Genomic DNA, 22,361 nt, shown 5'->3' on the forward strand with positions numbered 1-22,361 from the left:
CTTCGCGGCTCAAGAACCGGATCTGACATCACATCCACTTTGCACAGTGCTCTGCATGCTCTGGAGACAGAGGTAAAAAGTAAATCTAGTGGCACAATGCGTTGTCTTGCCTTTCCACACTTACGGCAACACGAAACGTCACCATATTCTTCTGCAAGAAGATCCGATACTTCCAATCTTGCCCACGCTCTCTGTGCTCCTAGTAGGTCTGTTGATTTGTTAGTGAGTTATGACAAAGAACTTTTGAAGTACTTACAGAATACGGTCCATGGCAAAAACGATTCAACTTCATCGATGCGGAGGCTAAGATAAGAGCCAACATGGTTTAGCACGAGGACCCCAGTAATCACACGAAATGCTGAAGCATCTTGGAAGAGGTATGCCGAGGCAGCTAGAAGTACCAGACTATGAGATTCTTTTCCATAGGTCCGAAGCCACGATTCTCTTGCAAACCTCAGGACATGAGCACAATCATACTTGTCGGCAGCCACGGCTACTGCAAAGACGTCGTCGGCGTTAAGGGTCCGAGATAACTTGTCGTTCTGGTAGTGTATTATAACACAGATAATTTGCATTGCAACAGCGTCATCTTCAGGTAACAGTAGCTCAAATGGGCCTTGTTGGTGGTGCAGATCATTTCCTTCCTTCCAGTTTGGTCCCAACATGGCGGAAAAGGGTTTCGAAGCGGCCGCCAGCAACGTGGAACGGACACGTAGTTTTGTCTTCTTTGGCCCAACGACAAGAATAAGGTCGCCATCTGGAGCGATGTCGATAATGGCATCGGGGTGAGTGTCTTCCGGATTCTCCATACTGGCTTCTAATATCTGGTCGTTAATAAGAGGAGAATGTATTTGCGAGGGAGTGGGTAAATTGGCGGACATCTTGTTGTTGGGGTAGTTCTCGAGTTGTGCTGAAGGAAGAAGAAGAAGAAGAAGAAGTGGGCTGCTTAGAACGTTGTTTTTATATTGTGATATTCTGTAATGAGGTTGCTTCCCTACCTGTTTTGACTTCAAGCTCTAAGATAAAGGAAAAAATCACTTGTAGACTTTGGACGCTAAACACCATGTCATGAAAGAGCTTCAGAACACGAAAGTTAATATTTAACCTTAACTTGCATACAGTTATCAGATTTACAAGTAAGGCATTATTACAAGAAATCCAATGGGTCAAGTTGATAAGACATATGCTGATTTATATACTCGTGACAGCTGTTTTTCGGTCAACACATGCAGATAGATGTATTCCTTTGTAATGCATGATGTTGTTTATCTTTAGGTTATACCCAGATTCCTCATTTTCTTCAGAATTTTTAACAAAGGTTAATCTGTTTGCGCAGATCAAATTTCAACAAATATTCAAATCTACTATTCTCAAGACAAGGTTTCTTCCAAGGCGTGACTCTTACGGCCTTTGTAATTTATAACGCTTAATTCTTTAACCTTGACATACGATAATGCTGATAGCACTACTCAGCAGACCACAGTAGCTCATCTGGTCAATAATAAAGACTTTAATCATGCTAGAAGATAATCTGTGCAGTGAACCGTATTATATATCTTTAGTAACAGTTGGAATAAGAAAACAGGCGAAATGTTGTTAATCAGCAAGCTGTAAAACACACTCTTTGAGATGTAGTGGGGGGTCGAATTAGAGTTTATCATAATTCCACCAGTGGTCAACAGCTTGGATATATACGCGTATCTCGGAATTATTTTACTACCGAGTGGTGGCACTACTAAGCATTCACTGCTTGACAAATGCCGTAGTGGCGGGTGTATTATATTGCCGAAACGTCGTAATCGTCCTTGCGGTCTGTGTATAAAAGCACGTCCAAGCCCTGGACTTTCTTGATACATACATTCACTCATCACTCTCATCATTATTCTTCAATTGATTCTCCCCGTCACCATTAAAAATACCGAAATCATGACTGTCATCGCTGTAGCTGGAGGTGCGGGTAAGCTCGGCCGCGCCATTGTCGAAGCAATTATCGAACAAGGCCAGCACGAAGTTGTGGTACTGGCTCGAGAAGTGAGCACGATCATAACAGATACTCTAAAATACATCGCCTAACATGGCTATTAGGCGAAAGATATCCAAGGAACCCGCGCTATCGCTGTCGACTACACCGATATTGGTAAACTTACTGCTGCACTTGAGGCGAACAAAATCGAGATTGTCATATCTACCATCAATTCCATGCAGGACGTTTCGGCTGAGCTGAACTTGATTCAAGCCGCCGAGAAATCAGCACCTACTAAGAGATATATCCCTAGCATCTGGGGCATCAAGTACACTTCCGAGTAAGTGCCACCTGATGCTAGATTCGGTACACGATTACTAAACTGCTGGACATCTAGGACTGCATCGTATTTTCCCATCGCCCAGGCTAAGCTCAATCTAATGTCCGCACTGGAAGCTACCTCGACCCTCGAGTACACTGTCGTGATCAACGGCTTCTTTGCCGACGGCTGGTTTGCCCCCAAGGTCAAGTCTTTTCAAGACCCATTGGCCCTTGTTGTCGACATCCACAACGACTTTGCTGCCATTCCTGGATCTGGTAACGAGCTTGTGGCGTTCACTCACACCTTCGATATCGCACGATTTGTCGCACTACTCGTCGGAGCACCGACGTGGGAGAAGGAGTCGTACATTATTGGGGACAAAGTCTCATGGAACCAGTTCGTGCAATACGCCGAGGAAGCCAAAGGAGTCAAGTTCACCACTAAAAACGATTCAATTGAGGATCTCAAGCAGGGTAAAATCACAGAGCTACCTTCCCACCCGCATATGTATCCATTCTTCCCCAAGGAAATGCTGCAGGGTATGTTTGCTGCCTTTGGACGCATGTTTGTTGAGGGGGTCTTTGATCTCAAGCCTGAGCACACGCTCAATGAGGCCTTCCCTGAGGTGAAGACGCGAAAGATTAAAGATCTCGTGTCCGAGGCCTATGGGCAGTAGTTTTAGTGCTAGCTTAGCCCGCAATAAGGAGGAAGACAAATTAGTGTTGCCAAGCTAACTACAATTCATGCATTAACGTGAATGCGTAAGCTCGGATGTATTTTAGTTCCGCTACTGATTACCAATTAAGTGTGGGTACATGTGGCTGCCGGGTGCGCCTCCATTAGGAACTCCGAAGAGACCGTCAAAACTTGTGGAACCCTTAAACTCTCAATCAACAAAGTCCTTCATCGCATTCAGTTGCAGTTTAATCGAAAAGTCCCAAGACTTGGAGCAGAAGATACGCAATGGAGTCTTCAAGCGAGATGGCCGCTACAAACAAGCGGACTGCCAATGTATGTTGATTCAATCCTTCTAGGCCCTTATCATTTCCTACACGTCTAAGTTCAACAGGCCTGTACAGAATGTAGGAGCAAAAAGTTACGATGCGACGGCAATGTACCAAGCTGTAAGAGGTGCTTGAATTTGAAAAAGGCATGCCACTACCATAAACGAAAAGGTAGAGGTATGGGGAGAAGGTGCGTTATGAAATGGTATGCAAATTCTCAGGGCTGAAATCAGACAGCAAGCAATACATCCAGTCTCTCGAACGACGACTTCGGGATGCCGGAATACCACCACGATCATCACGGGTACCCGATCAAAACTCCGTTTTGGCGGGAATTAGTGATGGTGAAGACGTACCTCTTATACACACAGCAACAGCAACCGGCATAACGCAGGCTTCTACATATCCGAAACAAATCACTGAAGGTATCACCCAAGCACAGCAGAATATGGACACATTCGAACGGAAAGTTTTTGCTCCTCTATTCCCAAAAGAATACATGACTCACTTTGTATCCCACACCCTTGAGGATTTATATCATGTGTGTCCGTTATTCAGCACAAACGAGGCTTTGGAACTTGTGGATGCACAGTATGTAGCTGGTCCATCCGACTGCCACGACGATCCGACTCGCTGGGCCACGCTCAACGCCCTCATCGCCATAGGCATACAATGGAAGGCCGACAATAGGGCCATAAAAGAGTTGTATCCCTTATCGTGGGCATATTTTAAGAATGCGTACGCTATCTTTCCGGAACTCGTGATCAAAGGCGCCAGCATTGAATCGTGTCGAGCGATGCTCATCATGGCCTTGTTCATGAAAGGAACTGCCGACGCAACGGCGTTCACCAGTTTGCTTTCCGCCGCTGCGCATGCCGCTCAATGCATTGGCCCGCACTTTCAAGATGCACATGCCCCCGGGGAGAAAGTCGATGCGGAGAAATATAGGCGGATGTTCTGGCTGATACACGTACTTCGGTGCGATGCGTCGATGAAATACGATCTCCCATTCACATTTGGCGATGCTGATGTTGACCTTCCCCGCCAAGACACTATGATAGGAGCGGGTACCAGTCCAAATCTCCTGGAGCACATGTCAACCTTGTCCTTGATTCAGTCAAGAATAAGTCGATACTTACGTCCTGCGTCAGCGCTCTGGAACAATCATGGCGAGATGCACCGGGTTCTTGCGAAATTAGATAACGATCTAGAGTTTTGGCTATCAAGACTACCGGTGGAATTTCGACCTACGGCTGCGTCCCAGATGGTTGCACCCGGTGTTGCAGAGATTAACTTCGCTTACTATGCTGCTACCTGGAGAATCCACACAGCCAGTAATAGTCTAGAGACATCCCTAACTTCTGGGTCCAGTCTACATCTTGTTTCACCAACTCCCGTAGAGGGCGCTCGAGCTATGATTTCTTTGCTTCAAGGAATGTCAACGCAACCTTTGGTCGTTTTATGGTACGATTCTTATTTACCCATGTCCCATAAATGCTGACATAACAGGCAAATCCTATGCTACCCTGTTTGCGCCGCCTTGACACTTATTGCAGCCATACTTGCCGACCCGAAAGGCTCGGAGGCTCAGTTAAACATCATTTTGGTTGGCGAATTCGTAAAGTTCTTGCAAGACTACCAGGATCGAGAGGGTTGCGATTTAAAGAGACTCATCAGTGGTTGTTCTGCACTATACGATATTGCTCTCTCTGCAAGACATAGCCGAGGGGGTCAATCTAACGGATATGAAGAAAGTCAGACAGAAACAAGCCAAGAGCATAAAGTATGTCCTGGCTACATTAGAAGCGGTAATTACTAATCTCTGGCGTAGGATATAATTATGAGTTTCTCCGATTCCGCAAGCTCAATGCAATTTGCGCAAAGCCTTCTAACTAATAGACCATTACTATCACGCAAGGCAATCAAGGTATTCACTGGCATATCAACAGAGCCAATTGATAAAGAATTTGGAATACTAGTGCCAGAGGTATTGATGCCAAGCACATTTAACTTTTCATTTGGCTGTAGCTAATACAGTATATGTGTCTCGGATAGTTGGGAGGCGCAGTGTTCACTGTTCTTTTCAATTTCTTTTTAAATAAACCAAGATGGACAATTCACTCTGCACAATATAACGGTCTTGAGCGGCCAGTAGATAGGACCGTGGAACTATGGTAGCTCTCAAGGTACATGCACCTTGCTAGATGTCATACTGTAAGTGATTGTAGGTATAGCAGTAAGATGCTATAGACGGTATAGTGAAGTATCTCCACTTCCTAAAACCACTAAATCATCGGTGAGATGGCCGAGTTGGTTATGGCGCCAGGTTAAGGTTAACCTTAACACCAATTTCCTGGTGGAGCAATCCTCCTGGGTTCGAGTCCCAGTCTCATCAGTTTCTTTTTTAGGTATTTTATCTCGAACGATCTGAGTAGAGATAGGGAAACCCTTTTATTTTTTATTCTGTAATTTTCTCGCGTTTCAATAAATCAGCCGAGCTTCAGAGAGCCGATTGAATGAAGCTAATCATTAGTAATTAACTATTTTGCCAATGTGATATCGCAATGTAATCAACCAGTTCATCATGGTATAACTCTGGAAAGATATCTACAGCATACTGTTTGAAGTCATTGTCAAAATTGTGATGAAAGAACTTAACATACTCCCAGTATTCAGGATACCACCCGGCATCTTCCCAGTCCACCAACTCTTGTATCTTTCCCTCTTTCACCAGGATATTCCTTGGTGCGAGATTGTAATGAGAGAAAACAACGCGATGGCCAGTTCGAAGTCTTCTAGAAAACGCTTCACGCACAAGAGGTGGTGTTGTCTCATACAGAGCCGAAAGCAGGTACTCATTGAAAGCCTTTTCATCATGACAAGGTGGAGATTCATCATGACAAGGTGGAGATTCATCATGACAAGGTGAAGAATGGTAAGTAAAGTGTACTCTCGTATCCCGAATTCCAGTACCGTCACAAGCGCCAATGTAGCTGGCTGGAGGAGTGATAGATCTCATCTTTTCCACGATCTGCCTAATCTGCTGGGCCATGTCCTTCTTCTGTTCAAGGGACATGTCAGGCCACAACGTTTTGAGAGTCTCCCCTTGAATGTAATCCATAGTGGTGCAGCCCTCACCATTAGATGTCGTACATGTGTGACGGACGGATGGGCCTGGAATACCAGCATTGACGGCGACTTTCAACACTTCTGCCTCACCTAGGGGTATGCGTTTCCCCACCTTGACGACGGTCTTATCGGCCTGCAAGATGACTTTGCGATTGAATAGCTGATGCAAGATAACAGAACCTATTTGATCAGTTAGATAAAAGCTATTATTATGACAAAATGTAAACCAACCTGGCTCTATCTCGTCTTCTGGTTCAGATTCATCAGATGACCTTGCTTGCCCTTTAGCTTTTCTCCTCTCCCTCATTTTTGCTTTCAGAGCAGGTTCTCCTGGCTGTTTACCACGAGATCGCGAAACGGCGTATGTCAACGGAGCTGTTGGCGGGTTTTCCATTGTCTGCGAATACTTTGAAGAGGAGAAATCACACAAGACAGACAAAGACAAGTTATCGGGTATTTCCACTACCGGGTCCCCCCGCTCTTTGCATACGTATACACGGATGGATGACAGCAGGGTCCAACACTACCAATGATTAATCTGCATTTTGTCGGTAATTGATCATATTATAGATGTGAAGTCCTAGCGAACTATCAGCCGTGCAGTAGCCCATGCAAAGCTTCCTCCGTATCATAAGCCTTCAATAACTCAGCTCTCAAAGCTGCAATCTCATCCTTCTTCTCGTTCCTCACACCTTCCAGCATAGCCTTAGCCGGACCAATAAGATGGGCATCACTAAGCTCCATAACAACAGCCATGAGCACCAAGCTATCGCCCATCTCTTTCAACTTGCCATCCGCATCCAGACCGTTCATAATTTTGAGAAGCCTCTCAAAGTCCGCATCACCTGGCTCAAGAATGACTCGCAACACGGCACCGGCATCATCATTGACCAAGTACTTGTGGTATAAATTGGGCTGGACGGTCTGGGGCTTTCCAACCTCGAGGGGCTCGGCAGAAGACTCTAGAACCTCGACGTCGGGTTGAGTACTTTTGTAGACGGTGATGGATCCCTCCATGAGATCAAAAGTCTCTGAGAATCGGGTGTGGGAGTGAGGTGGGACAGTTGTGCCTGAAGTCATGGTTTCGATGAAAATTGTACACTTGCCATTATTGAGAGTTGTCGACTCCTCAAGGCGAAAGCGGCGTTGATCCCAACGACGTTCTGACGACATGATGGCTTAAAGTCAAGACAAGAACGGTTCAGAATTGATAAGTTAAGGTGGATGAGTTGCTTGACGCTCAGTCAGAACATTCTGAGAAATAACCGCAGGTACTCCGCCTTAAATATTCATCCAAGGTAAGCGTAAGGTAGTAGATCCAATACGTAGCGCTTGTGGCTTAATAAGCTGTCTATCATTCTAAGCTCCGTGAGATTTTACTGAATCCGGCTAGTCACTATGAAGGATTGGCGATTTCCAAGGTACGATTCGAATCTAATTGGATTTCGCGCTTAGATAACGATAGTTGGCAATGGCCAACAGATATCTAAGCGTACAAAGAATGAGAAGACAGAATAATAGTACGTGTAGTTCTGAACAATAAAGCTACTTCACATATTAATATCTGAAACTTCCCCCACTCCAACTACGTAACATTCAAATAAAGACCAGCACCTAGAATAAGACTGCTCCTCCAGCCATGCTTCTGCCCGTCTTGGGAATTTCAAGCACACCAATCTTGACAAGATCCTGAGCAAGCCTGGGAAGAAGACCATCGCATCCTCGCGCGACCATGATGTCAACAGTGACGGGCAGACTTTCGTTGTGATTGGTTATTTCGCTGAAAGATGACACTTCTCCAAGAGGATAGACACTGTCTGGTGCTTCACTGAAGATCGACATCTCACTCAGACTCCATCCAAAAGGTACTTTAGGGGGGTCACGATAAATGTCTCGTCGTCCAAGGGTTCCACTGCTATCGGGGTTGAGAAGGATGGCTGAAGAACATTTCTTGGGATCCTTGTCTTTAGGGAGAACCTCTTCATTAAACCAATCCATGAAAAGAGTTTTGTTCTTCTTGGCATCATCGAGAATTGAGTCTGGTTGACTTTCACCCCATGCCCAGCGAACGCGGGGGGAAGGGTCGATGTATGGAGTACGACCATCATGAGCAGCTAGAATGATTAAGTTGAGTACAATATTGATTGTGAGTTAACTTACCAGCGTAGTCCTTGAAGAATGGCTTCTTTAGTAGAGAAATCTGCTCTTTGGTGATGAGGGCCGAATACGTCAAGTTCAAGAAATCAGTCAAAGGCAAATCTCGAACGGCCTTGGGTCCTGTATGATTCCAGTGCTTATCGATATCATACTCAGTGACATGTGTGTCGAGGTAGTCAGCGAGATCGTTAGCAAACCGGTGCAAAATGGCGCCATTGGGAGTGTTGTTGGCAGGGAAATTGAGAGCGTAAATGGTCTTCGGGTATGTCATCTTTTTCTCAGTATAGGTGGTGTAATTAACCCCATACATCGCGGCTTGAGCTGCTCCCCAGATGTATGGGTCGCGAGCCAGAAACCCGGCGGTATCCATGGTAGGCGAAAGAGGCATAACATGTTCCAGAGAGACAAGGCCGTGTGTTGGTCTGTTGCCAAACACTCCGGTATTACCAGCAGGTCCACGAATAGAGCCTCCAGTGTCGCTTCCAACTGCAAGGTCCAGCCACTCGTAAGACGCCACTGAGGCTCCTGAACCCGATGAGGATGAAGAAGGATCCTGATAGCCGTCTCCACGGGGGTTGAAAGGCGCATGATAAGAAACCCAATCTGCCGTCGGATTCTCACCATTGGCAAATTGGGAAAGCTTCTGTGTGCCGACAATAACTGCACCAGCATCAATCAGGTTCTGGATAGCTGGCGCTGTCTTGTTCGCAGCAGGGTAGAGGTTATACCAGGCACGGTTTCCTCGAGAACTTTTAACGCCGGCAAGGTCGTACAGATCCTTGACTCCAACGCGGACACCCGCCAAGGGCTTGTCTTTTGTGCGAGTAAAGTACAGGCGTGATGGAATTCCGATAGTGAGGGAACTGCTGCTTCGGGCGTGTGACGAAAGAGTCTGGAAGGTTCCGTCTGGTAGCTGAAGAAGAGACTCCATGAAAGTTCCAGAAAAGTCATCGTAGAGTCGATACGCTCGGTGAAGTTCCCCACTATTTGTGTTCAAGAAATAAGGGCCGGAGGGAACATGGCGAGCTGAGTCCAAGCATGAGACAATGGAATGGATACCACTATGAAAGCTCGAGTCCTTTGATTCGCAGTTGGGGGTGTTGGTAAGGACAACTGCTTGTAGAAAGCCGGGTTGCCAAACGTCGTCTTTTTGTCTCCAGTCTGAAAACAGTTTGCGCAGATCATTGTGCACGACCTTGCTGCTAACTACTGAGACGGGAACAAATGCAAAAGCATTTGAGCTCTTGACTGATTGGATGGCATTGGCTGGGAGTTTCTCTTGTGCTGTAGGTGACACAAAATAGTCAATCCCATCGAGATTTAAGGATACTCCTTGAGGGCGGAGAACCTGTGCCGCGACCGAAGCGGCTAGGATCAGCGACGAAACAAATCGCATGGTAGAATTTGAGCGGCAGTAGTGAGAGGAATATTTTACAAACAAGGCATCTATACCGAGATATCCCAAGACTTATAGAAAACATGGTTAATCTATTAGTCTAGATCCAGTATAGATTAATGCTGATAGTCGTTTTCCAACTTGCCGAAATCTGGTCAATATTACCTCACAGTTCTTATTACCTAACGAAACCCAGCCACTGAATTTCAAGACGATTTATTCCCTTATACAGTTAGAAACTATTACAGGGAATATCCTATTGAGCTGTATTGGCTGTTCCGTTGATCCTTGATCCATTCCATCTATCAGGTAAATAGATCCTGCTTCGGTGAATTTATGCACTCAACAAGCTTGAGCTTATCTAGCGAGATAAGACGGCGGTTAGAATAGGCTCTTTCAGGATAAGTGTTATCATGACTGCGGTCAGCTAACGGGATTGGGAAAGGTTATGCTCAGAATGAGGGGAATCCCTGTCGGTAGGAAAATAACGGCGAACAACGCTCTGAGAGAAGCCGATAATCGCAATGGTATCTAAGAAATGCCTATCGCAATTTCTTTTGCGATAAGAGACATAAATGGACATTCTCTATAATGCTCTGATAAATACAGTATTCCTTGTCAGCGGTATATATTCAAGAAGCTTAGTGCCGGGGATGCTCCAGGGTAATGGCAAGTAATATTAGAGTTGGTGATACCGGCCTACGAAGGTCAATGCAACAGCCAATAACATACATCAAGAAGGTTCTTTAAGGATGCTAAAATTACGAAGAGCCTAGCTCTTGAAGACGAAGACTAATGAACACCCTGTTTGACCTATTTAGGCAATGTGACACGGGAGACACAGACCTGGAACAGCTATTGAGGTCGTCGATCACCACTCTAAGCATTTATACTTGCCGCTTAGTTGTAATACGCAACCGCGCTCTTAAGTTCCACTCATTCTGTTTCGGAATCAGAGAGTTAATTCGCGAGATTCCTTAAATTGCTCGGAAAGAACGTCTTCGGTCGTGAAAGAAGCTATGGTGACCGTCGTCATGGTTGTGTGTTACGACTAGTGCATGCAAATAAGTAAGACATCGGAGTCAATTGTTGTTTCATAGCATTCTATTGCAAGATGTAGGTACATATTCCATTTTTTCTATTGCATTGTTCATGCAGCACTAGCTTAAAAATATGCAACCATCGATAAAGTAACAGTAGTTCTAGAGAAGAAACTGCCTCAAGTCTAGGCCGCGGCACGCCCTCTCGTCTCGTAAGGCAGAACCAAAAAGATCAGTCCAGCCAAGATAAACAAGCCCGCCGAGATCCACACGGGGTAGTCGTTATCTATCCCAACATATGCTGCAATGATAGGGGCAATAAGGCCACTCAGTCGGTTGAACATGGCGACCAAACCATTGGCAGTGCCACGAACCGGAGCGGGAAAGAGTTCAGGAGTGTAAGAGTACAGCAGTCCATACACCAGATTCTGGAAGAAAGCGATAGCGCATGAAAAGCCCAAAATACCAGCCTGGGTGGTGGCTCTGGTGAATAGAAACAAGAAGACGCCAGTTGAAATGCAGGCAATTGTTCCTGTGCCTTTGCGACCGATGCCCTTGAGATCCACAGTGAAACCACCGAGTAGAGAAGCTGGGATACCGCAGACAGCCTGAATGGCATAGTTTCGGTACACATCGCTGGTAGAATTAGATCCTGAGGCAATACCCTTGTTCTCGAGGTAGATGGGAATGAAGGAGTTGTAAAGAGGGTATGCCATTTCGATAGAGCACCAGAGGAAGATCATCAGGGTTGTGGAGATAGCTGCGCGAGGAGTGGAGAAGAGGACGCGGATCTTATCAGGTGTCATCTTGTCCAGGCTGCTCCTGATGATGTCTTTGTGGGTAGTGGCTGGTACGGTAGGCCCGGTGCTCGTGGCGTTTAGCTCAGCATCGATGCTCTCAAAGTGAGAAAGAGTAAGCCAGGATGTCTTTCCGTCTCTGGCAGCGATCTTGTGGATAGTATCGACAGCTTGCTCATCTTTGCCTTTGCTGAGGAGGAACTTGGGAGTTTCGTATACCCGAAAGAGAAGCCTAAGAAGGAACATGGTCATAGTCAGACCTCCAAAAGCCCAGAAAGTATAACGCCAACCCAAGTTATTACCATATGTACAACCAGCATCGGAGTCAGGCTTGCATGAGTAGCCCGCAATGAGTGGCCAGGCAATCAAAGCAGCCGCAGCCTGACCAACAGACCAAAAGGCAGATTGCATTGTAAGAAGATACTGATGCGTAGCGGGAATGTATTCGAGGAAGATAGCGCTATCGACAGGTTGATTGCCGCCAGTACCCACACCGATGAAGGCAATGAAGATGGCTAGGGCAACAAAGTTGGGACTTCCAGCGCCGATCAATCCGCTGACGGAAGATATGAGGAGGGTGATGTTGAAAGCCAAGCGGCGACCAATGACGTCGGCTGTCATGGGCCACACAGAAGAACCGACGACGAGACCAGCATATTTGGCGAGGGTGAGGAAGGCGATGCGCTCGACCTTGAATTCGTTTCGGACGGCAGGGCTGATGATGGTGATAGCTTGCATCCAAAACTGAACAAGTTAGTGAAAGGTAATAAAGACATAGAAGCTGGTACTCACATTATCCACGAACCATCCAAAACCTGTCATGGTAAAAATCTTCCATTGAAAGCTGCCCATGCCGATATCGACTAGAGCCTGGTTCATTACGGCAACCTTTCGTTGGTAGACTTCGCTGACACCAGAGGCGATACCCCGCATGTCAATTCCATTGTCGCTAACCAACTCAACTTCTCCCTTGGAGTTGGAGATGTTGGTTGGCGATTTCTCGACAGGCGGCATAGCGACGCTGGTATCCTCGACATTTTTGTTGTCGTTGGGTGCCATCGCAAGGGTGTGTTAAGACGGCAAAGAAGGTGAGAAGATTGATGGATAGACAGTGACAAAGTGAGTTGAGTTGATAGGAAGGATGATGATGATTGAAAAGACAAAGATTGGTGGTTATGACAGGTCCTTTATCCTAGAACAGATGTGCAAGGATGCACTTAGCAACAGCCTCACCTCGATAGGTCAAACCCAGATTAGAGATCTGAACTGTGCGCAGTAGATCCTGGGGTAAAGCGATAAGGGCAAGGCTCTAGCTAGTGGAGTCTCGCTATGTTTTCCCCAGATAGGAAAAGAGAACCAGTCATGCGGAAGATAATGTCTGTTTCGTAGGGACGATTCCCAAAAATTCAACATTCAGGCAAGACCAGGCTATCCGGGGTGGGCGCTTCGAATATCCCATTTGCGGTTTAGCGTGTTTACAGAGGTCAATACCCGACTCGGTATTCGGCTTGTGCCGCTTCAAATACTCCAGAACTGGAATAACGCGGATATGTCACCTGCAACCTCCGCATTTCATCCTGGAATATGGGAGAATCCGTCCCCATGTTTGGGCGGTTACAATACTCCATTCACGGTATAGTGCAAAATTAAAGTGTTCATGATAGAATTGAAGCGATGTTTTATTGTTTCAATGCGCTTTGAATACCCCATGTCTGGTATAGTGCCAGTCTCCCCGCACTTTCTCCAGGTTTTGAGGAATCGGAGGAGGAACGGAAGTGGACATGCTGGAATTGCCTCGTACGTTTTGAGTCTGATGAAATGTAATCTGACGTTTGCGTGTATATATAAATATCTGAAGAAACCACAAGAATCTGACAAGTAAATCATCACCAAGCTACAATTTCCTGAACTGCATCACATTCTTACTTGACTTTGTTCTTTTCTTTTCAATCGAAAGACTCCAAACATTCATCATGGCTCCTTCAGTCTCCGTCGAAAGTGCCCCTACCCTGGACGCCTTCAAGCCTATCAAGAATGACTCTTACAACCAAAGCACTGCTTCTACCTTCAACCCCACTAAGCATTTGGCGTATTCACCTCCTTCCAAGGTCCTGACCATGGAGGACCTTGCTCTACAGCCAACTGTTCTCTCCCCCATCGCAACTACAGAACCCTTTCCCCTGCTCTCACAGGAGGCTATCCTTCGCTATCGTAAAGATCTCTTCAGCAACGATGTTTTGGACAACTGCCTTCATCACACTCGCCCTGGATCCGTCCAGCTTCGAGGTATGGCGCCTCGCTACTCCACTTTCATCCACGATCTCTGGCACTCTCCCGAGATGTTAAAAATTGTGAGCGACATTGCTGGTGTTGAACTCGTTCCTGCTATGGATTACGAGATTAGTCACACCAATGTTCAGCTTGGACCTGGTGGAGTCGATGCGGTCCGAAATACCCCCATTGAGCCTCCCGAAGCCACTGAAGAGGCTATCAAGAACTTCGAAGCCGAGAAAGGTCAAGTCAGAGCTGTCACTGATCAGTCAAAGCCCATCATCGAGTGGCACAAGGACTCGCATCCTTGGGTTTGTGTTGTCATGCTTTCTGATGCGAGACACATGACTGGAGGAGAGACTGAGCTGATGAAGGGAGATGGCACCACCATTAAGGTCAAGGCACCTCAAATGGTAAGTGTGAAATAATAATAATTTGACGAACCGTAGAACTAACGAGATATAGGGCCATGCTGTCCTTCTCCAAGGTCGCTATATCAGCCACACCGCCGCCCCAGTCGAAAACATGCCCGAGCGCGTCACCGTCGTCACATCCTTCCGCCCCAAGAACCCTCTTCTTGTCGATGACACCACAAATGCAAACATCAGGAACAAGTCCCACCTGACCGAACTGTACTATCAGTGGACGACCTATCGACTGGAGGTGATGGCCCAGCGCGCCCGCAGTGCTTTGACTGAGTTGCAGGAGAGGTATGCTAAGAATGTTGCCGAGTCGGATCCAGAGGGTAAGGCTGGTCTTTGCAGAGTTGAGACTGTGAGTCCAGAGGAGATTAGTAAGTGGTGCGCAGAGATGATCACGTATCTTCAGGATACTACGAGTGAGATGGGACTTCCTGGAAATAATGCCTAGAGATGTCAGCGGTGACTGTCGTCTGAGTTTGGCTAGTACAGTACACTACGTCGCTAGCAGCCTGTCCTTACCTTGCCAGTGCACTGCATAGACTAGTAATCGAGCTCTTTTCGGTTAAAGACATGAAAAAAAATTATGCTAAGTATTATGTTAAAATACTCTTGTGCAGATAAATAAGTGACTGCCTGCTGGAGAGAGTTAAAAGTGCAGTGAATAATCAGACACATTCTAGATAGAAGATCATATCATAAGCGGAGCTATGCTACTTCAAGACTAAACGCTACTACTGTCCCCGCATTAAGTCACTCGCCCATAGATAACTCGCCATTTCCCCGCCAATGTCGATGTCCGGAATGTTTCACAGGCCATCTATTGAAGAGTCATGAGTTCCAAGTCCTCCAGTAAAAGAACAAGGGATGGTTGTTGGACATGCAGGAGAAGGTGAGTCAAGATTATTCCATATTCTGCAAGTCACACTGCTCACAGAATGTAGACGGAAGAAGTGCGATACTCTAGCCCCCATATGCAATAATTGTCACAGACTGGGCCTTCACTGCGACAGGGGTACTCAGCTTGTATGGGAAGATGATACGAGGAGAGATGGAATGAAGAGAAGGGGTCCACCGCAAAACAAGTCGAGATCTCGCGCAGTTGCAGGGAAAGCAGCATCCTCGACTGAACCTTCACACGCTCAAGCTGGCATCCTATCACGCCCGCCGTTTCCTCTTCTCAATACATTCGTGGAATACTCTTTGACCACACAACCAAGAGATGACTTTCGGCTGTTTCCCAACTTATCGGAGTGGTCATTCAGCCTTGATCCTCTAGACAAGAACCTCCTCGACCGCTACACGAAATTCTTCTCTACAACATACCCGACCTGTAAAGATGACTCCAACCCTTTTCTCAAGGTCCTGATGCCACTAGCTATGAGACACCGTCCTGTCCTAGACGCCATGCTAGCCCTCAGTTGTGTGCAAAGTTGGGAGAACGGTCAATTCACGATGGACGTGCCGATGCTAAGATATAGAGCCAAGGCAATCCGAGGATGCAGCGACCTTGTTAAAAGCATCATGTCAAATCCACAAGTCCGAGAAGAGTCATTGAGTCAAGGAAACCAGAACTTAATCCCAGCTATCACTACACGAACTATGGAGATCATTGGCGACGACGGAATTATCCCGCTATTAGCAACATCGGTGCTGCTTATGCTTTACGAGAAACTCCATGGAGAAGGCCAAGAGAACGGCACTATACATCTACAACTCTTCGCTCAGCTTTTTCCATCGCAGTTATTCAGAGATATTTTGGATACGCTTGCACAGAATTCGGAGATGAGCTACCGAAACGATGCCATGATGTTTCTATCCAATTCATTTCTCTACAACGATATCGTGAGGTCTACATCGTTGAAGACTTCGACTTTATCAAATTTCTATCATGACAAAACGAGCTTACCATCAATGTCTCATCGATTCTATTTCCCCGCCATCATAGCGCGAATAAGCTCCAATGACATGACTATCACGGATTCCGACATTATTGCTTGGGACGGAGCACTGAGTTGGTTACCGAGCCTGGCGCTTCAGGTCTCAGGTCAAAGTGAGCCGACAGAGCTGCAGCTTCTATTTGACTCAAGCTTGATATATGATCCTCTCTATGGGGAACTTGGGGCCTACCTAAGTGCAAGCAATTGGAGCGAGGAGAAGTTGGTTTCTGAGCTTTACAGGGTGGCAGCTCTGATCTACAGAAGACAGCACCAGCCCGATACTTCTCCTTCGGGTATGGGAACCTCCCAGGATGGGCCATTGAGATGCTACGTCTCATGCCGCCTGGCTCACCTTTTGAAACGGCGCTGTTGTGGCCAATCGCCCTTGTTGGCCCGGAGTTGACAGATGCAAATCACAGAGAATACATCTTTAATCGGTTGCAGATGCTGGAGCAACATTGCAAGATACGAACATATGCTAATATTTCTGAGCATTTACTCAAGCTATGGGAGTGCCATGATAATGGCAGTCCTTGTGAAAGTCACTTGGTGTATTTATTCGGGTAGAATGTATTGGACCTCGCTTGCCCTTTGGCTTTTCTCCTCTCCCTCCCTCACCCTTGCTTTGAGTGCAGACTCGCCCGACTGTTTGCGACGAGAGATTGAAACAGCATAAGCAATTGAAGTTGTCATCACTGAATCTTCCATTTTCTGCGTCAAACATGAGAAAGTGAAGGTGACTGAGTATCTCCATTAGCGGGTTAGCAGTCCTTGCATATCACCTGCAGATCTATAAGAGTTTACCAAAAATACTGATGAATGCGTAAATACTGCCAGATACCTCAATTATGGTGTCTTTCCAAACATATCAGTCCATCTGATGGCAACACACAACGAAGAGATGCTCTGCCAGCCGTCGTGATAGAGGCTAGTATCAAGTGCAAAAACCACAAGGTCGTGTGGCCCAATGGCAAGGCGTCTGACTACGAATCAGAAGATTCTGGGTTCGATCCCCAGCATGATCACGAGTAATCAAGACATAAGATCTCAAAGACCTATGTGTTAATATTTTCTTGTCTTTTATTTTTATAAATTTTGCTCAACACAAAACGCGACTTGCAACAGGCGAGATTCCTATACTCCGCTGCAATCCATTGGATCCATCTAGAACGCTTATTATTGGAAACTGATATGTTATAGGTGTCTGCCAATGCAGATACGATCATTGACATGACGGTCTCCGTTCTCGAATTTGGCCCCCTTGAGTCCCCAAGGTTGTATGCATAGTGATGCGTGAGGCGTCCCGTCCATGTAGGTGCGTTCCAGTCAGCTCCTCTTCGCTCTCGTTATTTGCCTTTCCACGCGACACCCACCCTGTCAGTGTCCTCCCTATTGACGCCCTGTCTGTTTGGCTCCGTTTGGCATATGCTGCCTCGTGATTCGGCATGTGATCATTGATATCTTCCCGCATAAATGTGTCAAGGACAAAAACATCATGGTTTTTGTTCCCGACGTTTCTTGGAGTATTTGCCTCTTCCATTCTGATAGGCTGATCCGTACCACGCATGGCTGATGTGCCAGAAGTCAATGTAACGAACTTGTGGCCGAGCCAACGGAATAAAGGTTGTAAAGTCGCTAACGACCCCGCGGTCACAGCCAAGCCTTGTTCTGTGGTTGACCAAATGGCGATATCAATGGTGGCCCCTGTTCATTAGCTCCTTATTAGCTATGGCTCATCATCATAGAATCAGGATTTGGTAGACTTACATAAGAAGTCCGGGTTCTTGAAGTCGTTAATAAACGCGAAACGGACGACTACTGCTGAACTAGCTCTAGAAGACATTAGCTACGGTAGGTAGTCTTTGCGCGAATGAACAACTTACATGCATGCCATTGCCAAAACAGGCATAACAGCAATCTTGGTCTTGCGACCCATATTAAGTGAATATACCAGAAACATCGGCAGGATAGCATAAGTAAAATCGGAAATAACACCAAAGACACTGTATAGATATGTAAGCGCAATAATGATTTCGATATTGATGCAACGGCCGGATTGTTCCTGGTTCCAAAAGTATGAAATAGGTGAGCATTGAAATAGAGTGACGAAAAAGAAGACAATGCCTGTGCACACAGTGATACACATGACGGAATAGATAATCCAGATATCGATCTTTCGGACAGTGATTCGAAGGAGGAAGTAACCAATAGAGACTCTAGACGCGATCATAGTGAGGCAGTACCATATATAGCACCACCACCAATACATCATCGCCTGTTCATACTGCTTGGGATCAAGGTCGTCGCGGTGCCGGCCAGTACCATAATGAACGCCGATGAGGGCATTGATGACAAATAGCTCGAATGTGATCTGGGTGACCACGATGCATTAGTAAGTAACATGGATGTGAAGATGTGAACCACTTACAAGAGCACTGCACATGCACCAGTCATCGAAGCCAAAGCTCTTGACAATGAACGCGCGGACAAAAACGCGTAACAGAACCGCGATGAAAGCTGTCACGGCCAGTATGTAACCAACAAGTTGTAGCTCGGGACCACGGTTTGGCACAGCCATGACTAGTATCTTTCGTTCTACTGTTGCGCAGTGGTGATATAAGGGTAGCGATCAACGAGTGTCCCAAGATATAACAGTGATGAGATATAGATTGCTGAGCATTGTCGTAGGTAAAAAGGCCAGAAGCTGGCGTTGAACTGAATGACTTGCTCTCTGTGAGGAACGCAGATGTTAAGCCACCTAAACCTGTTTCGGTGTTCCCGGACAGTTGCTTTGTGGATCTTGACCCATCGAGTTGGGGCACTAATGCATATGCATTTCGGCTGGCTGTTTTAGGGTTGGCACTTCTTACTAGTCCTAGTGTGGCTGTTTCTTTCATTTTTCTTCGTCTCCCACAACGACGTCGACGATACGGTTTTTCATCTCGAACCCGCTTCCCCATGATCTAAAACGCAGAGATCGTTTGTGAAGTCGTGACGAGATTGAAGAGTCGCCTCCCTTGGTCCACCGAAGCTAGCAGTCCCTCAGAATTGACAACCTCATTCTATCCCACATAGCAGTCCGACGCAATGCCAAACACTCCTTATCCATCACACAAGACTTATAGAAGCTCTCAATACCTATAAACTTAGAAACGGCGCGAAACTCTGTATCAATATGAGTTTCAATAACTTAATTCCTAAGTTTCTAATAAACGACGAAGGGGAAGAAGCGAGAATGATAGGTAGTAGGCTATAGGTAGAGATTTAATATCTACTGCAATCCGTATTGTTCTTCTTGTTTGTCTTTCTGCCCAAGTGTGGGAAACATCTTGTAGGGGTGGAATATAGTAACAAGTCTAGTGGCTAACAGTATTAAACCGCCGTCAAAAACGTAAAACAGGCTTTCATTTCTCATGACCTTTGCAGCCGTTGCTGGCAGTGCTTCGAAAATGCTATGAGATATGAGCGTGGGCCTCTCTGCTCTAAAAGGGTGACTTACCGGTAGGTGCAACGGATGATGATAGCGGTGTAGGCTATGCCCAAAATAACACAGAACACTTTGGTTCTCTTGGCCATTTTTACGCTGTTCTCAGCAGACACTGGAGGGGATTCGACTCGATTCAGATCCTCAAAGCCAACGCGTAAGCTCGATCTGCGTCGTTTTGCATAGATAAGCATCAGAGTTGCACAACACAACATATTGACAGCCTGAAATGCAATTCCACCAATAACAAGACCTTCTCTAAGTTTAGTGGTAGTTTCGTCGCCTTTCCCTGTGGTACTTGTAGCCATCATACCACCGCCGGTAACCTGTACAAGATAGAGATGATATCCGTCCCAACAAACACAAGAGGATAAAGTTTTGGTCTCAATACAGACCATTGTAGTCCGTACCATATAACAAGATATTTGAAAGTAATGGAAATTGCGGCCGCGAGTAGTGTTGGGGCCAAAAGCAGAGTGATGTATTGGATGAGAAAAGCGTTCATGTTCCAAGGGTTCTTAGCCAAGGCGAACCGCCCAATGCAACCAAGAAGTTCAAACAAAGTGCCAATGCCGAGCCAAGTCATAAACGATCACATTTTACCGCGAATGCCATACCATAGTGGCAGGAGAAGCAGGATGATGAAGGTGATAACAAAGAAGGCTGAGGCTCCTTTCGAGAGATAGTCGCTAAAAATAGTGTACTCGACCTTGCAGAAGCAGGTGACTTCGTGGCAGTTGTCGTAGCTGGGTATGGTGTTATTTTGAGTGGACATGATGAATGAGAAGAAGTGGTGCTGAGAGAAGAAATTGCAAGAAAGCAAAGCAACTGAATGATGGGCTCTATGTTGATGTTTGAGTTCAAGATAAATCACAACACGAGGATACAAGTGTTGTATATTAATACAGAGTGAAGAAATACAATAAAGTAGTCTAGTGGTATTCAGAACTGTACAACATAGCCGAGCTCTCTGAACCTGTTGTTAAAGTACATGCAATGTTCTTCGTGAGGTAACCTATCATCGTCATCTACGCAATAGCATGCCGTGCTAATGCTTGTACTTGCGTAGTCGACTCCAATGCATAATGGGCAGATGATATTAATTTCGCAATCCGGATGGTGGGATATCTCGCCGCAGAAAGTCGCAATGTCGTCATCCTGTTTTGGACGTTTGACACTATGTGTCCTGTTGTAGCAAAAACGGCAGTCTCCATATTCCAGACAAGAAATTACGTCTGGGACCTTGATATCGTGAAAGAGGAATTCGAACCTCGTCTCAATGTACGAGAGTGAAATCGCATACATAGGGTCCTTGGCAACGCTCGATACTTGGAAAGGGGGTCGTTGATTAGGTCTTACCCTCTTTTCCTCTTCTGTGAGTACATGTGAAGGATTGTTGAGGTAGTTCTCATATATGCCAACATCCCACCCATGTCGGATTGTCCCACAACGTCTCCAATTCTCCAGGACGTTACAGATCAAAACGGGCTCCGCTTCGCCGCCATCTATTTGAACCGACTGTATCTCGATAGGGTACACTGCTTCGTAAGCATCGTCATTGGTGGAGGATTTGACATGGGAGATGATTTCAAGCCAGAGCTCGGTAGGAAGTGTATTGTTGCCTGTCTTGCTGGTGATATGGCTTGGACTACGGCAGATCGTTTCGTAGACAAAGTTGAGTCCCCATGACGTGACGTCAAGGATGAGGATAGACCCTAGATTAACCAGGCCCTCCAAGTCGGATTGCTTGACAGGCTTCATTGCTTTGGAATGTGTGTGTTTGTGATGCGTGGCGTGATGTGGGTTGTGGTAGGCTAGTTATTGCCAGGAGCTCGCCGGGATGAAGTGGAAGGCAAGTTGAGAACGTATAGAAAATGGGAAAGATGAGTATTTATATATTGATGGGGCCTTTTTATGAAAAGACAATCCACAGGTAAGTTTGTAAAACAGTTTAAGCTTTGTTGTATATCTTGCTAATAATGCCATTCACTGGAATACTATATAACCTTTTATTAAAGTCCTATAAAATAACCTTCTAGTTTTTACTTTGAGGCAGTCTTTGGTTACTATACTTATAGGTTAAATTCCTACCCTACACTTCCAAACACGTGAATAGTTGGCTGTATCCAACAACTTCAGAACTACAACGCCATGCCTCTTTCGTGGGTAGCCTCCAGCCTCGGAAATTCCGTTTTGTTAGTCGTGGAAACTGGACTTCGTGCTCCAATTAGACTTCACCCAGTGTTTTCTAGCCATACTCTGCAAATAATACTACACTTGATATTAACTATCCCTATAGGGGTCCATTGATTGGGTTACGTCACAGTTCAATATAGAGTTGGAGAATAACCATTTCGTAAGTTGACTGCGTGAAACTTAATTTTAGCTCAGACGGAGTGGGATCGTCCAGAAATAAAATTCTCTGTTTAACCCTTGGCC

The 22,361-nt window shown here is 46.0% G+C and overlaps 12 protein-coding genes across 12 annotated transcripts; 4 read left to right on the plus strand and 8 right to left on the minus strand.

Moving 5' to 3' along the window:
* Positions 1 to 28: 28 nt before the first annotated feature.
* On the minus strand, positions 29 to 881 carry FSST1_012890 (uncharacterized protein; the record flags this gene model as incomplete). The annotated part of the gene is made up of 3 exons (XM_083236157.1): positions 29 to 60; positions 125 to 208; positions 257 to 881. The coding sequence occupies 3 exons, from the start codon at positions 879 to 881 to the stop codon at positions 29 to 31; spliced, it is 741 nt and encodes a 246-aa protein (XP_083082586.1).
* Positions 882 to 1,926: 1,045 nt separating this feature from the next.
* On the plus strand, positions 1,927 to 2,961 carry FSST1_012891 (uncharacterized protein; the record flags this gene model as incomplete). The annotated part of the gene is made up of 3 exons (XM_083236158.1): positions 1,927 to 2,031; positions 2,086 to 2,303; positions 2,361 to 2,961. 3 exons carry the CDS (start codon positions 1,927 to 1,929, stop codon positions 2,959 to 2,961), a joined length of 924 nt encoding a protein of 307 aa, XP_083082587.1.
* A 530-nt stretch (positions 2,962 to 3,491) lies between these two features.
* Positions 3,492 to 5,321, plus strand: FSST1_012892 (fungal specific transcription factor domain-containing protein; the record flags this gene model as incomplete). Its single annotated transcript, XM_083236159.1, has 3 exons — positions 3,492 to 4,753; positions 4,799 to 5,072; positions 5,121 to 5,321. The coding sequence occupies 3 exons, from the start codon at positions 3,492 to 3,494 to the stop codon at positions 5,319 to 5,321; spliced, it is 1,737 nt and encodes a 578-aa protein (XP_083082588.1).
* A 504-nt stretch (positions 5,322 to 5,825) lies between these two features.
* Positions 5,826 to 6,812, minus strand: FSST1_012893 (uncharacterized protein; the record flags this gene model as incomplete). The annotated part of the gene is made up of 2 exons (XM_083236160.1): positions 5,826 to 6,598; positions 6,650 to 6,812. The coding sequence occupies 2 exons, from the start codon at positions 6,810 to 6,812 to the stop codon at positions 5,826 to 5,828; spliced, it is 936 nt and encodes a 311-aa protein (XP_083082589.1).
* A 197-nt stretch (positions 6,813 to 7,009) lies between these two features.
* On the minus strand, positions 7,010 to 7,591 carry FSST1_012894 (uncharacterized protein; the record flags this gene model as incomplete). Its single annotated transcript, XM_083236161.1, has 1 exon — positions 7,010 to 7,591. One exon carries the CDS (start codon positions 7,589 to 7,591, stop codon positions 7,010 to 7,012), a length of 582 nt encoding a protein of 193 aa, XP_083082590.1.
* Positions 7,592 to 8,032: 441 nt separating this feature from the next.
* On the minus strand, positions 8,033 to 9,971 carry FSST1_012895 (amidase signature domain-containing protein; the record flags this gene model as incomplete). Its single annotated transcript, XM_083236162.1, has 2 exons — positions 8,033 to 8,532; positions 8,579 to 9,971. 2 exons carry the CDS (start codon positions 9,969 to 9,971, stop codon positions 8,033 to 8,035), a joined length of 1,893 nt encoding a protein of 630 aa, XP_083082591.1.
* A 1,225-nt stretch (positions 9,972 to 11,196) lies between these two features.
* FSST1_012896 (MFS transporter) lies at positions 11,197 to 12,867 on the minus strand (the record flags this gene model as incomplete). The annotated part of the gene is made up of 2 exons (XM_083223762.1): positions 11,197 to 12,552; positions 12,601 to 12,867. 2 exons carry the CDS (start codon positions 12,865 to 12,867, stop codon positions 11,197 to 11,199), a joined length of 1,623 nt encoding a protein of 540 aa, XP_083082592.1.
* A 914-nt stretch (positions 12,868 to 13,781) lies between these two features.
* FSST1_012897 (uncharacterized protein) lies at positions 13,782 to 14,949 on the plus strand (the record flags this gene model as incomplete). The annotated part of the gene is made up of 2 exons (XM_083236163.1): positions 13,782 to 14,492; positions 14,545 to 14,949. The coding sequence occupies 2 exons, from the start codon at positions 13,782 to 13,784 to the stop codon at positions 14,947 to 14,949; spliced, it is 1,116 nt and encodes a 371-aa protein (XP_083082593.1).
* Positions 14,950 to 15,331: 382 nt separating this feature from the next.
* FSST1_012898 (Zn(II)2Cys6 transcription factor) lies at positions 15,332 to 16,841 on the plus strand (the record flags this gene model as incomplete). Its single annotated transcript, XM_083236164.1, has 2 exons — positions 15,332 to 15,390; positions 15,443 to 16,841. 2 exons carry the CDS (start codon positions 15,332 to 15,334, stop codon positions 16,839 to 16,841), a joined length of 1,458 nt encoding a protein of 485 aa, XP_083082594.1.
* Positions 16,842 to 17,660: 819 nt separating this feature from the next.
* Positions 17,661 to 19,016, minus strand: FSST1_012899 (uncharacterized protein; the record flags this gene model as incomplete). The annotated part of the gene is made up of 4 exons (XM_083236165.1): positions 17,661 to 18,142; positions 18,206 to 18,270; positions 18,322 to 18,809; positions 18,867 to 19,016. The coding sequence occupies 4 exons, from the start codon at positions 19,014 to 19,016 to the stop codon at positions 17,661 to 17,663; spliced, it is 1,185 nt and encodes a 394-aa protein (XP_083082595.1).
* Positions 19,017 to 19,709: 693 nt separating this feature from the next.
* On the minus strand, positions 19,710 to 20,697 carry FSST1_012900 (uncharacterized protein; the record flags this gene model as incomplete). Its single annotated transcript, XM_083236166.1, has 2 exons — positions 19,710 to 19,890; positions 20,540 to 20,697. The coding sequence occupies 2 exons, from the start codon at positions 20,695 to 20,697 to the stop codon at positions 19,710 to 19,712; spliced, it is 339 nt and encodes a 112-aa protein (XP_083082596.1).
* Positions 20,698 to 20,864: 167 nt separating this feature from the next.
* Positions 20,865 to 21,683, minus strand: FSST1_012901 (uncharacterized protein; the record flags this gene model as incomplete). Its single annotated transcript, XM_083236167.1, has 1 exon — positions 20,865 to 21,683. The coding sequence occupies one exon, from the start codon at positions 21,681 to 21,683 to the stop codon at positions 20,865 to 20,867; it is 819 nt and encodes a 272-aa protein (XP_083082597.1).
* Between the last annotated feature and the right edge of the window lie 678 nt (positions 21,684 to 22,361).

Source organism: Fusarium sambucinum, chromosome III (genome assembly GCF_050947815.1).
Source record: "Fusarium sambucinum isolate potato_lamoka chromosome III, whole genome shotgun sequence".
NCBI classification, from domain to species: Eukaryota; Fungi; Ascomycota; class Sordariomycetes; order Hypocreales; family Nectriaceae; genus Fusarium; species Fusarium sambucinum.